The 15784-nt window shown below is 31.9% G+C and overlaps 1 protein-coding gene across 1 annotated transcript in view; it reads left to right on the top strand.

Annotated features, from left to right (window-relative positions):
• Positions 1-15784, top strand: part of LOC129229299 (oviduct-specific glycoprotein-like) — a 144020-nt gene that overhangs the window by 89431 nt on the left and 38805 nt on the right. Inside the window, exon 2 of the mRNA XM_054863576.1 lies at positions 8869-8917. Within this exon, the coding sequence (XP_054719551.1) occupies positions 8869-8917 (49 nt within the window). The remainder of the gene's footprint in view (positions 1-8868; positions 8918-15784) is intronic.

The following is a 15784-nucleotide window of genomic DNA, read 5'->3' as shown; positions in this document are numbered from 1 at the left end:
CTTGCGGCCTGCGGCCCAGAACAAATACAAAATTTAAATAGTGGAGCACCGTTTATACGTTTCACTTTTATACGGTTTTATCATTTATAAGTTTTTTAAATTGGTCCCTGCAGAGTCAAATACACATTGACGTATATCTATTATACGTTTTTTTCCTTTACGCTTTTTTCATACAGTTCCTTCAAAAACGTATAAACGGTGCTTCACTGTATGTTATTTAAATTTGCTTTAGACCACCTGGGAAAACAATAAAAACTCAAGAGAATTACAAAAAAAAAAAAAAAAAAAATTGCTATCACCATTACTACATGTATTTTTTTTATTCATTCACTTTTTTTAAAAATCGATTTATTGATTCGAACTTTGTATCTGAAAACCAATTTACGACCATTGGGCTACAAATTTGCAACAATCATGCATATTATCAAATGAAGCTGATCAGTAGTTTTGGGATGTGTCAGAATATGTTTTTCGGTTCATAACGCTGAACACAGCGACGGAAAGAGCTTTCAAGGTTGCAAGATAAGCTTTCAGGGCCACATAGGGTCTGCGGGTCGTAGGTTGGGCACGAACCACTGCATCATTCTATAAAGATTAATAAACAAAAAGAAGGAAAGTACTATCAACTATGGTAATTCTAGCCTTTGCGGGTAACATTGGTCCAAAAAAAAAAAAAAAAAAACGAGCTGATGTGTGAATCACATGACTTCCTTTTACTCCAATTTAATGTCATTTCCCCATTATTCGCTATTTTAATGTGATTCAATATTTATTCTCTAAATATCACCAACAATGGCCAAATTGAAACCAAAAAAAAAAAAAACTCCGCCAAATTTGTCGCCAAGTTGGCGACAAAACTTGGCGACCAAAAGACTGGCGATATATCGCCAAGTGTCCGACAAATTATAACGCCACTTGAGTTTACATCGAAATTAACAATGATTTCCCCCCAAAAAAGGTGCAAAAGACCCCCTTAGGAACATCCGAAAGCAACCAAAAGGGGAGGTGCACAACTAGACCCCACTACGAGTCTATGTACCAAATTTCAACTTTCTAGGACATACCATTTTTGAGTTATGCGAGATACATACGCACATACGCACATACACACATACGCACATACATACAGACGTCACGAGAAAAGTCGTTGTAATTACCTCGGTGATGGTCAAAATGGATATTTCGCGTGTCTATACATTCTTAGGCACTTTTCCGCATGTGGTCGAATCGAAAAAAAAACTCAACATTCATTTGGGGGTGAGCAAAATGGAAATTAAGGGCGATTTTTGAGTGAAAATTTTTTCGCGAATACAATACTTCCTTTTTTGTAAAAGGAAGTAAAAAAGATATCGTCTATAATGTATTAGGCATAGGGAGAGTGATTACCACTTATTCTTTTCGAGGGCCGAGTCAAGGCAACAGACAATCTTGACTTGACCTCCTCGTCTCTTGTTGGATACATTAACAAAAAGTGGCGCCAACGTAAATGAAATGCATTGATCCTGCACAGTATTAGTAAATAATTTTCTTGTTAGAGGATGGCACTACGGAAAAATCATAAAAAATATTTATTTAAGCTTGATATTTATTCAAAGCTTGTTTACATCAGTCAAATGAAAATAACATTTTCTGAACAACAGAAAATTACATGCATCGAGAAAGTGATGGCATTGGGAATGTCCCAACTTTGAATTATTTTTACAGTAGAAAATTACTAAACATGCTGCTGAATTCCTTAAATAGAGTGGAATCTCGTTCATCCGGTCCCCGTTTATCCGGATTTCCATTTTCGAAAGGTTGTGATTAGCTGTAAGAATCTATTCTGGTTGTGGCCATATTGAAGAGTCCTTTAATTGGTTTCTATATCGCTGATAATAACTATAGAACATCTGCCCCCCCCCTTTTTTATATTCAATCAACTTCTTGGAAAATACGAGCTTCAAAAATGCTATTCGAATATTGCACAAACCCTTATTGGAAAATATTTTAGAAAGGAATTTAAAAGAAAAAAAAATGATTGAAGTATTTTTTTCTTATGATTTTAGCCTTGTCCGCTAATAATTCAGAATTACGTTAGTTAAATTTAATTAAAAATATAAAACTATTATTTTTTTTATTAAATTCGTAATTTATTTAACAAATCAATATTTAGTAACACGTTTTTAAAATATTCTGGTTAAGACGTAATTTCGGTTATGACGACACATTGTAGAATCACTAGTCATGATAGCCCCTTTTTACTTATCAGCAAAATTTGCTTAACACACCCTCCAATTTATTCTCTTTGGGTTAGTTTGCTTTTATTTTTGGAATTTATAATTGAATATTTCTCTTAAAAGAAATTTTAAACTTTTAACTGAAAAATAAATTTAACTTTTCAAAATAAAGATTTTTCAGGAAAAAATAAAGAGAAAGATATTTATGCATATAACCATCGACTAACTTTGCCTGCATTAGTATCATTTTTTCTTCCTGTTCCAATTTTCATTCTTTGCATCAACCTAGATAATCTCACCCGGCTTCATTTTCTTCTAAGAACCATCATATTTCAGAGTTAGCTTCCTGTTGTTCATCTAGATTACGTTACGAACATAGAATCAACAGTAACAGTACAATACCAAAATAGTTTTCCAAGTTTCAAAATTCAAGTATTGTGAGCCTCTTACAGGCTTAGTTCCTGTAATTGTAAGCAATTGGTTGTCATGACAAAGAATTGGTAACGCCCTGGACAACAGTGGAGTAAAACTTACATCCTATGAAAGAAATAAGTTTGATTCCATTTTTAAGCACTCGCGATTTATTGTTGTTTGCAATGAATGATAACTTTGAACCAGATTTAATACAATCGTACATCTTGTAAAAGTAAAATTTAAAAGAATTTTATTTTGAAAGAATAACATCTGGCCAAAATAAGTTTTCGTGGAAGATCTGTGCTGTTTATTTCAAAAAACAAAATAGTCTTTGGACGACGATCTATCGTTTCTCATTTTTATTTATTTCTGATTCATTTTGAGTTATTGATTTTTTTAATTGCTATTTCTTTATTTTTCTCGGTGAATGTGATATTTCAAAACTTTAATACATAAACTTGTGGCAATGCTTAAATGCACGTTCTTAGGTAATGTTCTTAACAATCAAGCTACAGTCACTACATGAGCTATTTTTTACGAGCTTAGTATATTTTTTGAAGCAATTGTTGCATTTTTATAGGGTAAAATGAGGTATAGTTACACTAAATAAATTAATAAACTAGAATGCAGCGTCAAAAATATTGTTTTAATCAGATTATTTTCAGCATGGATATAAACTATAACAACATTTCTTTAATTAAAATTATTTAAACATAAATATTATTAGCAACTACTTAACTTAAATTGCTACTGTAAAAAATCAGTCGATCGTAACACTTAGCTTTGTATCTATTGAATTCTATTACAGGGTAAAGGGCACAATGTTACAACGTAAAAATAATAGACAAAATAACAATAAGAGAAAAGTAAACATTTCTAGCAAATAGAAAATTTCTTTATAATATTCTTTGGAAACGTAAAGACATTTTCTTGACATCTGGTCTTTTTTGCTGTAACATTTACAAGAGGAAGTACAATTTTAATATCCTCTTACGATACCATCGCCAGAACATCGGGTTCAATAGGAAAGTAGAAATGATTATCAACTTTGTCACTTCTACGCAATTAGCTAATTATACTAATTATCCTCAATGTTTGTCAGTGCAGTGTCACACAATGCCCCGGAGAGGCAAGACAAATAGAAAAAAAAATGAGCCTTTTTGTTTATGTTTACAAAAAAAGTACTTAACGGTAATTTGTAACTAAATATACAGAGAAAAGAGGAAAATCCACATCACTTACCAAAATATAATACGCTCGGAAAGAAATTAAAAACTTTAAAATTTCTTTTTCGTCGTTTGATCACGCAAAACCTTTTTTTGTTTGTTATCTTTTTAACGCGGTATAAACTACGGCATGGACAATTGTTTAAAAGTGGGAAAGTGGCTGCTTGTGAGCCACTTTTAGCCACTTTTAGCTTGTGAGGTTGACAAACATGTTTACCAGCATCTTAGAAATGAAAGACAGAGACGGAGATATGTGCATTATAGCAGTGTATCCCGGGTAACAATGTGTCCCATTTTACCTTATATATTCCTTCAAAGTACATTATTTACGTATGTTTAAAATTATTGTTCAAGCAGTTTAGCAAAAAGTTTTAACGATTTCGCAGTACTGCTAAAACTTTGTATGAATCCGTTTCAAATTAGTTTAAACTTTAAAATAGTTTCTACAAATCCTATTTAGAACGCATAGTGTAGTTCTAAAGAGTAGATCACAATGATTTAAGAAATAGCTAGCCAGGCTTATCAGCTGATCAGCAAAAAACAAACCGAAAGAAGTGAAGTCGTTCCTCGTGAACAAAATTTTTTTTCAAGTTACTCGAAACTTTTATCATTGCTTTGCTCTTACTAAAATTCTTCTTCGTTATGGTTAAAATTTACTTTTCTAGTTTTACTTTTTATGGTAATATGGAGTCACATGTATGTATCACTGTTTTATTTCACTGAAAATAAAACCACAGTTAAGAAATAGTTGAATATTTGCACGGTTTCCCCAAAAAATCAAGGAGGCTGTAGCCTCTGGCTAGGTGGTAGAGGGAAACTAAGGGCTAATTTGGTAGTTACTTACTTTTATTTTTACACACTATGTATTATAGCTTTTTAGTATTTAATACATATTACAATCACACATTTACAACCATTTGCAAAATTTAAGTCCTTATAAAATTATAATGATATATTCATCGTACATATACATTACAATAATAATGTATAATATTATGAACCACATTTGCCTGGTTGCGGTAACTAAGTAAGGAAATATTTTATTACTGCAGTATATGGTAAAGGGTGTTTTTTTTAGAGGTATAGAACTTTAAGTTGGCAACACTGTTTGATATGTGTGCCATTTTGATAGCTGTCACTTGTTTTGTGTTCAGTTCGGTTTGCCATTTCATCATGAATAGACAACAAAGCGGTGCAATATGCCACACAGCGCGCGTCACAATTGATTTATTGAAAGAAACGTTCGGTGAATGAATAATTTCGCGTAATGGACCCGTGAATTGGCCTGCAATATCATTCGATTTAACATCGCTGGACTACTTTTCGTTTGGCTATGTGGAGTCTCTGGTCTGCACCGATAAGCCACAGAGGATTGACGTCTTGGAAGAGAACATTCGCCACCTTACTACTGACATACGGCCTCTATTGCTGCAAAAAGTGAGAAAATTGAACTTTCTGATTAGACTTTCTCCGAGCCAGCCGAGGTGGCCATGTGCAGTAATCATATTTAAATAAAAATGGCAAAGAATCATCTTCCGAATAAAGCAACATTCATGGCAATTAACAACATTTAACTGTGTTTTACTTGAACCTAAAGTTCTCTAACTCTAACACCCTTTATGATGGAGTGGGAGGACAACAAGCAAGGTTCGTGTCCAGTTCCTCAAAACGCATTATTGAGCTCTGCCACCAGTTTATCATCCTTTGTAAATGTTCAAAATGATTGTATTCAATTAAGTTAAGCTGATTAAAAATCGAAGAGGGGACGATAAACAACTGTTCAGGAGTAATAAGTTACAAGATACCGCTCCATAGCCCCAGCTTAGGCAACACTATTAGCAAATACCGGAGCAAAGGAAGTGTAGAATGTCCGGGTCATTTCTGATAGTGTAGTAAAAGACAATGGCTATCAACAATAATCATCGCTGATTATTAATTCATTCATTATATGCATTTTAAAATGCTGACATTTTGTTCGAACTAAGCATTGAAACAACACAAATAGATGAAGAAAAAACAAGGTTTTCTATCAATGCTGTCCATGCAAAAAAAAAAAAAAAAACTGCAAACTTAAAATTTATTCCGTGTTTTCGCTTTAATTTGTTATTCTTAGCCTAACTGAGTTGATTTTATTTGTAGAAATGTACTTAGCACAGTTTTTGTAAAAAGTAAATAATACTTTGCTTTTGAACACTTCATAGTCTTTAATATACTAAAATACTCGAGCTAAGAAGCAATATATATGTGAGGTGAGGGGGGATGTAGGATACATCTTCAGTTTCGATGGTCAACTTTTCACATCAACAAAAAATGAAATAAAGTATCGCAAATGAGTTATTTAAAAATACTTTTAAAATCCAAATTCATAATGTAACACATCACATAACTGTTTTCGGCGGAGTTTTGATTTTTCTAGTTTTATTGTATTAAAGTAAAAGGATGAATTTCAGCGGGAAAAAAATGTACTTTTGCATAAACCACGACAGTTAAAAAAGTTTGGATAAGAGTAATAACATTTATCTGTAATTGGTTTGTCACGACTCATTTTTTTTTCCTTTTTTTTTTTTTTTTTGGCCAACTGGTACAACAAAGTGCTTATTTACACGTCAAACTTTGACAAAACAATATTATTGAAACACAAAATTTAGTATTTAAATTTTAAATGAAGCAATCCAATAAATAAATATTAATAGTACATTACCATAATAGTTACCATATATTAAAAGTAATAGTTTCATTGAAATGAGAAAAAATCCACTAAACAAATGAACTTTGACATTAAACATATAAAATTTGTATATGCAAAAAAAAAAAAAAAAAACCCTCCTATGTAACTGCTGCATCTGTTATTTTCACACTTATTTTCACGACCTCATTGTAATCGTAAAAATTTGAGCATCGTAAAATATTTTTCCACTATGGATTTTCAAGTTTCGGTTCTGTTCGTATAAAATTCGAGAAATTTTCAGCTCTCAAAATCACCGATATCATCATTTTTGTGAAAATTACGGCTTGCGAAAAAACTTCTTTTATAGTAGTGGAATGTGGGGCAAAGTGAAATACTTGTAGATAAGATTACTTACTTTTTTCAAAATGAACAAATTGTAAATTTGTTCTGAAAATTACGGTACATAAAGAAAAAAACAATATATTTTATAATAAAACTTGCATTGAAACATAATTTTTTTATTTTTTATAGTAAATTTGTACCTTCAAAAAAAGGTGGATTTTTTTTCTTTTTTTTATGGGGCAAAATGAAAAAAATAATAATAATTTTTCTAATGAAATATTTTCTATTCGATTTTTGAAGATATTTTTGACCAAATAAATAAGTAAATAAAAGAAAAAATGAAAAGGAAATGAAACAATAAACGAATAAAAATATCAATAAATAAGTTAATGCATGAGAAAAAGTAAATGAGTGAACAAAATAGTGAATGAATAAGAAAAAAATGAATGAATGAATAAAAAATGGAATTATTAAAAGAAGGAATGTAAATGAAATAATTAATAACTGAATACGTAGGTGATTTGATGAAAGATTGAATAAGCAAATGAAATAAACTGTTTTACTTTGCCTTGCATGCACTTGACAAACTGTACAAAGCTTTTAAAATACAAATAAGCTTAATATTAACTAAATAAATACTGAACTGAATATTAGTAGGTCTCAATTAAAATTTAAAATGTTAATAGCAAGAACTTTATCACGTAATAATAACAAAAAAATTTTTGACTTACAACAAAATATTACAATATAAAGATCCATTTTTTTAATTGATTGTGTTATCATATTCTTTGACTGTCAGAGGTACACTATTCCTTGACTAGAATATACTTAACAATAGGTAAACAAAATACATATAAAAAAAGTTTCTCCTAGATAACAGGACACCCCCTTAATATTTTTAGACTTGTGGATAGTAATATACTGGAAGAATTTTATTTTCCTATTTCAACTGAAAGAAGGTGCTCAACCCCCTCCCTAAAACTTGATTAGCATAGGGAGAGGGGTTAGAAAATGCATTGAAATGTAAAAACAATGCTACATATTACAATGTGCACTAGTAATATGCATATACATTGCAATAAATTAATTATTTACAAAAAACAGCTGGGTAAATTAAATGTTTCTAAATTTATGAAATTTTGAATGCTACGGCTAATGTTAAATTAAGGGGTCATTGAGCACCCTCTTAAAATTTGAATAAGGAACTAAAACTTTTACAGCGTAATACTATTAGTAAGTCTAAAAAATATAGGGGAGGTCCTGGACTCCAGCTGAAAAAAAGTTTTTTTGAGAACCACCCTACTACACAAGTTACTACATAGTTGAAATATAACTAGATAAGCGGCGCTAAAAGCAGAGTGAATATTTCACTATTTCACCATTCACCCTGCTATTTTGAAGTGAAATAGGGGGGAAATTTTAAATATTTTATCATTTTCCCCACTATTTCACTTTGCCCCACATTCCCCAAATTATTAGATCTGTTTTAGCCTTGTAATTTCAGGAAGATGTTCACAAACATTACCACATGAGAGAATGAAGTATAATAATTTGGGGGGGGGGGGGGAATAATTTTTAAAAAAAGAAAAAAAAAACACTTAAGCGAGTCAAAATTGTTGCAATTTTAGGCAAAATATTGTTAACATTGTTAGGATTGATTTATCGTTATGGTTGATCGTTCTTGTGAACCATGATTGGTCTAATTGCCAGTAACCTACACACAACCTGTAACTTAAACTACGAAACACATTTTCATGTTTATTATTTCTCTTCAACACAATTCGTTATTACTAGCATTGAAATGATGGTTTCACTAAAACATTTAGCATAGCTTCTATAATAAGTGAATATTCAAGCTTCTTCGAATATTCTTTACAAATGATTCTACTAAATTGTTGCTGCATACAATTGAATTGTTCTTAAGACTCGCTTGATATTGTTCATAAATTCTCCTTGATTAAATTAACTCAATGTAAAATGAACTTTTTTCTCTTTTTTTCAGATCTGCAGCTATGTTTTCCTTGTTTTATTTACGTGGATTTCAATAGCACGTAAGTAAATTGAACTCTCTGATCTTAAATTCAAAATGTTTTATTGTGATGTTTTTATGCTTATTAATTTTATTTACAATCGTTGAAATGATATGTTTGTTAGCTTAAAATATACAGGGTGTTCGAAAAGGCTGAAATACATTTAAAATTCATAGAAAAGCAACACATTGTCGTATGATTGTGTGAGCCATAATACTTCACAGGATCAAGATTTTTTTTTTGACGTAAAAGAACAACAAAAAAAGGACCCCCTCCCCCCCCCCCCCCCCAAAAAAAAAGTGTCATTATGAGTGATCGCTGTATCGTGTATCGTCACATTAAGAAAAACAAACGTCAATGCGAGGTGTTTAATCATGTTATTAAACAGAAAGCAATACTTTTCATTTCCAGAATTCAATGTGTGTACCGTTTGTTGACGTGGGATGAACTTGAGTACCGTTTAGATGTCGTTTGAGTAACAAACGGTGCACACATTGAACTCTGGTAATGTGAAAGGTATTGCTTTCTGTTTCATAAAATGATTGAACACCTCACATGACGTTGTTTTTTTTTTTTTTTTTCGTCATTTTATTTTAATTACTTTTTCCTTTTTTTTTTTAGATTTCATAAAAAAAAATAATCTTGAATATATGAAATATTATGTCCCAAACCGCATATTTGTACTACAATTTGTTGCTTTTCTATAAATTTTTAGAATTTGTCGAGGGCGTTTTGTGCACTCTGTACATTTTAAATTTAAATGCATGATTTTTTAGACACTTTTCTGCACCTATAAAAGCTAAAGAATGGCACCTTGAAATGTAAAGAAATTTGATGCTTATATTAAGTTTTGAGATCTGAAATTGTATTGAATAGAACTATATGGAACCTGTAAAAAGGAAAAAAAATATAATATGAAAGGGTCTTGGAGTGATCAAACAAACATTTAAGTACAAACCAGAGGTTTGTTTTTAAACAATGTCGGCAAATATCGAAGGTGATTTCAGCACTGGTTCTGAAGGACTCTCTCTCAATAATGTCAATATCGCCAAACTGACACCGGATTCGACATCACATTTTGTCGTCAACTTGGGGATTTATTTACAAGTTGGAAACAAAACGTTTGGCAATGTATCCACAAGCGGTTGCCAATTTAAAACATCACATACTTCAGTCTGCATTGAAATTATAACATCGATTTGGCGCTAACAACTTGTAAAGACGCCTTTTGGACAAACGGAGCGCAAACTAAAAGTAGAGGTGAACTACTAAATCCACACAGACTCTTACATGCGAAATTTAAATCTTTTACGGTATACAGTGTTTGAGTTAGTTCAAAGCACACATGCACACATACAGACGTCACGATAAAACTCGTGATAACAATGAGTAAAAATCAAATTGAATTCTTCGGTTGTCCAAACGTTCGTAAATATATTTGTACTTGTGGACTGAACGAAAACCCTACTCAACGTTCATTCGGGGGTGAGTATATTGAAACCTTAGGCCGAAATTTAAAGAAAAAAGTTTCGCATATCCAATGCTCCTAGCACTTTTTACAAGGAAGTCAAAAAGAGAAGATAAATTAAGTAATTAATTGAAGTTTTTGTTTTAAAGATAGTTACCTTCATCAGCAACAATGAAGTAGAAAATTATGAAATTTCTGAAACTGAAGCAGTATTTACATTGAACAACATTTGCCGGTAAAGAGCAAGCTAGGTGAATAAACTTAACTAAGTAGGCGTTAACCCACTAAAAGCCTAATTGTTGAGTATATATATCTACGCAACAACGACTTCTTTACTAATGCCATTCACAACTGAAAAGTTTAATGTACGAAGAAGTTATGTGGCAAATAAGTGACTAAGAAACTCATCTATAAAGTTTTAACTTGCTCTTTCTTATTTATTTTGTACAACCAGAGTTTTTCTTGCAAAACAATGAAGTGTTTCTGTTGAAAAATATTTGTTAAAAAGTCCATAACTTTCCTGCTTTCAATTTCTCTTTGGTGTCAGTGGTCGTTTCCTACTTAACTTCTTCAAACATGACAGGTCATGTCACACGACTTTTTTAACCCCTAACTGGTGAAGTGAGTGTCTTACATCCCAGAAGATTTGCGGAATCTTGCGTTCCTATGTTTCGTAAGATTTACAGATATGGTCTCAACGTGTCCCTTACTATGCTGTCTCACAAGTAAACCAACCCAAGTGTCAACTTCCGATTGGAATAAAGCTTTGCACATCGAGATAACGTTTAAAAATATTGAACCCCTGTTTTTTTTTTTTTTTTTTGTAAATCAGCAATAAACACTTCTTATGAGGTGAGATTTACCCCTAAATATTAGGTGATTGAGATATTAGACGATACAATGTATTTTTTTTTATTTTAAATTTTAATTAAAACAATTCAAGCAATACTGTTTAAGGCTTTCACGGCCGGCGTCAATATGAGGAGATAACATTTCCGGGCTTATTGGCCGTGGTCTAATTGGAGTAGAAATTCCCCCATGGAATTTCTACTCCAATTAGACCACGGCCAATAAGCCCGGAAATGTTATCTCCTCAAATTTAAGCAATGATTGAAAATTCGAAAAAAGTAAACAAACAAAAGTTGACGTGTTTCAGAATTTTTCTAAGAGTATTTATTGACAATCCTTAGCAATCTTATCCCGGCACTAGTTGTCTAAGAGCGATTCCATGTCAGATCTTTCTTTGCCTCATCATATCTGATTTCAATAAAATTTGGCATGAAGGACACATACAAGATAAGTAATCCCGCCAATTTTTGGATTTCTAATTTGAAAATAGCTCAAAATATTTGCCTGTAAAAAAACTCAAAATGTGCGAAAAAAAATAAGAATGAAAATTCAAAAACTATTGTAAAGCTAAAAAAATAGTGCTTTTTCTTGTATACTAGCTGACTTGAGACATGGCCTTAGAGAATACATTTAAGTTTCGAGGTATTCATCGTGACTTTTGACCTTGAATATCTCAAAACATGCCCTTTAGAATATTTTGAAAAGAATATATTTTATTGCTCTAACACTATATTCTTCCACTGTACTAAAAATTAGGCTGGCACCGGAATGTTTACACATTTTCTGCACAATTTTTACATCATTTCTGTTATAACATAATAGTTTTAATCTTTTCGGTCCATTATTCGTGTTTCTTTTCTTTTCTTTTTTTTTTTTTTTTCAGTGCTAGCCTAGTTTTTGGAGTTATCAAAACTACAAAAGTTATGCTCAGTCACTTGCTATTTGACTTGCAGTTAAGGATTAAAATATTTGAAGTGATTTATTAGGTTACTTAAAACTTTTCCTGCTTTGATAAGGAAAACGATATTATTATAGGTTTAACCATCTTCAAAAACAAAGCCGAAAGTCATTTTTCGTAAAAGTTTAACAAACCTTGCTTTAGGATGAATTTCAAGGGCAAACTTCTCAAGGGCAATGAATTACGTGGTCATGGCAGTGGGTGAAGTGTTAAGTCAATTCTTGTGCCTACTTCTTAAGCATGTGAATACAATACAACTTGATCATCAGCCATTTTGTTATCAAGTTCGCTACTCATAATAAATAATCATTGACTATTGAAGGACAATAGCGTTGCGATAGAATATATAAGTTCGAAGCGTTTTCAAAAAATAAAAATAAATAAAAAACATACAGTATAAAACAATGACTTTTTTTTTTGCTAATATTGAGATTCTCAATAACATTAAAACAAATAATTTATAAATTATTCGTTTTCGATCATTTATCAGATAACTTTTGAACTTAGGGCCCACGTGTAACCCATGATGGTCTTTAAAGTGGTAAATGTTTGTCTGAAGTTGGAGGTTTTAACCATTATTACACTTTTTTTCAAGACAAGGAGGGGTTTATTTCCACTCTGGAAAAATTGGAAAATTTTTGCGTAAAATGATGTATATTTAGAAATTTATTAACATAGACATTCCAATGTTTTTTCTTTATAATTTCTTTTCTTCTTCTTATTTATTTTTTTTTTTTAACGTCTCACATGAAAACACTAATTTTAATAATGCTCGATAATTCAAACTCCTTGCGCACAAAAGTATAAACTGCTACTATTCCGACAAAAACTGAATGCAGACAGAGGACAATATCTTAGGGAGGGTGGTCGAAGGTGGGTAGGTTTCCGAAGAATGCTCGAAAATTGTAGTTTTTGGATTTTTATCGTAACAATTTCGGTTTTATTTCCTAGCAGGGTTTTCGAATTTCAAAATAAAAAGTGATTTTTGTATTGTTTCAAACCCAATATTTATTTATTTTCAAACTTCACAAACATTTGAAAAACCCACTTTGCCCTACCAGTTAACCCAAAGCGGGGAAGCTTAACTAATTGTGATTCGGAACATTCGCGAATCAAATATGAAGTTATAAATGATTAAAATAGTTGACTAGCTACCTGCCACTATCAAAAATATGTATAAAAAAGTTATACTTATCCAACTGATTAAATTAATCAACTACTTAATTGCCATCATAAAAAATTACTTTTTAAAGTTATACTTTTCTGACTGAAATAGAAAATCTAAGTCAGCACATGTGTCAAGAAATTATAAATAAATACATAATTAAATCCTATACCCGCTTTGCCCAAAAGCACGTTTTTTATTTCAATAATTATAATCTTAAATTAATAATTTTAAAAAAAAACGGAATGACCATCGTAGTTTGTAGGTGGATGGTGTCAGAATAACGTAATATTATTGACAATGAAAAAAATAAGCTGGTCTTCGACTAATCACAAGTAACAAAGCTTCATGTTTTTTTTGGTTTTTTTTAAAGAAATGTATCATTTTTTTAATTTTAAGCCTGGATGCGCCATGCCAGTTCACTCCTGGTTTAAGCCTTGGTTTCCTAGGAGCGAACGCGCCGATCGTCGGCGTCGCTCCTCGCCGAGGCGAAAACTTAATTCTTATGCGCATGCGCGCCCGAGCTAAATCGACGTCGTGAATGGCCACGCCGGAATCCACTTGACTTTGATTTCAGCGTCACGGTGAGGAGCGACGTCGAAGATCGGTGATTCGCTCCTAGGAAACCAGGGCTTTACTAGGACTGAGTAAAACTCAGGGCTGTTCGGTTAAATACGACATACGTATGCATCGCCGCTGAACACCATGCGAAGCATACAAAGGTCCACCTGCTTTGGAAGATCTACTCGCCTTGGGCCACCTTCTCTTATAACATCGATTAGTGAAATTTTTTAAGTTAAAATTTTAATATATTTTCATTTAGTGTGTGTGTGTGTGTATATATATATATATATATATATATATATATATATATATATATATATATATATATATATATATATATATATATATATATATATATATATACATGCGTAAACATGTATGTAAAGGCATATGACAAACGTTTTATAGAAAGAGAAAACTTTCTGTTCAAAATCTCACTATTTCACCAAAAAAACTATGATTTAACACAATTTATTAAAATCACACACTTCTTGAAATTAACCGCCGAATAATGATTTGACTAATTGGAATAATTTTTGGTGTTTTGAACTTAGAAATCTACTAACAGTTAGAAAACACAGAGGCTTTCTTAATAGGCAGATTTACACATATTTCTAAGAAACAAAAATAGTATAGGCGGCAGTACTTAATCCTTTCCAGGTTTGTAAAATGTAACTATTAAACTTCAGTTAAATTTGTAAAAATTAAATTTTACCATTTGTTTTCCATTTTTTCTGGGAGAAAACCCCGTGAAAAACTTTTTTTTTCAGGGTTTCAAAATCTTCGGAAATTTTGAATCTCTAAACATTACCTTCTCATATAAAACTTGTATTTAGCTCAGTATAAACTAGCAGCGTATGGCTCTCTTGCCGAGAGACAAAATGGCCGAAAGAGTTTGTCTAGTATTTAGGAACCTCTCTCTATCTTTTGACGGAAAATAAGGTTTGATGAATGATATAACCCACCTCAAGAACACGCTTCTAAAAGCTTTCTTCTGATTTTTTACAGTGTGTTGCGATTAATTATGTAAAAACGCATGCAATAAGTGGACAGGAGAGTAGGTATTATGCATGTTTTCAAGGTTACCTAAGGTGTATTGAAAAAGATAACGAACTCTTCTCTTTCTCCTTTTTCTTCTCTCTCTCTCTTTTTTTCTAACATATTCATAGACGTTCTGAAAGTTCAAGAAAAGTCGCTAAACTTTCACTTCGAGTACACACTTTTAATGATCTTTTTCCTTGGTCATCTTGACAGAGACTTACACATTGTCACGTGACACTTTTTCTTTTTTATTAAGTGCAGTATTACATTTCACAGTCGTTATTTTAGATTATTTTTCAATTACTTAAATTATATTTACATGACATATCAGTATGCTATCTGAACTGTTTGCATCGCAATACACGTACTGCAAAGACGTATGCGTTCATTGCATGTTCATTTTTATTTTCCATTTCTATTTAGTCCTTTTACAAATTCCAATGCCTTTTATACACTGGTGTGCAAAAATTAAGGACGAAACGGTTTTTCAATATAACTTTGTACAAAAGCTTTCCAAATCAACACATTTAATACCGTAAGATCCCCAATACGTAAGGACATATGTAATGTAAGCAACACTTACTAAAAGAGAAATCAGAAGGATAAAAAGAAGCTTTATTGAAAAAGTAGCATGGAGCGCAATGCGACTGAAGGCCGAAACATCCCTGTGATTGATGTCCAGCAAGAAACATCCGGTCTTTAGTAGGGGATATGATCTCCCCCGACTGCTAGGCAGGTTTCACAGCGTCTGCCCATGCTGAGAATGAGGGTGTCAATGAGTTGTTGAGGCATTGCGGCCCATTCGTCTTGAAGCGCCAATCGAAGCTCCCGAATCGTTACTGG

The sequence above is a fragment of the Uloborus diversus genome, chromosome 9, assembly GCF_026930045.1.
Source record: "Uloborus diversus isolate 005 chromosome 9, Udiv.v.3.1, whole genome shotgun sequence".
Classification (NCBI taxonomy): domain Eukaryota; kingdom Metazoa; phylum Arthropoda; class Arachnida; order Araneae; family Uloboridae; genus Uloborus; species Uloborus diversus.
Note: the sequence above shows the minus strand (reverse complement) of the source record. Positions and strands in the feature narration are given on the sequence as shown.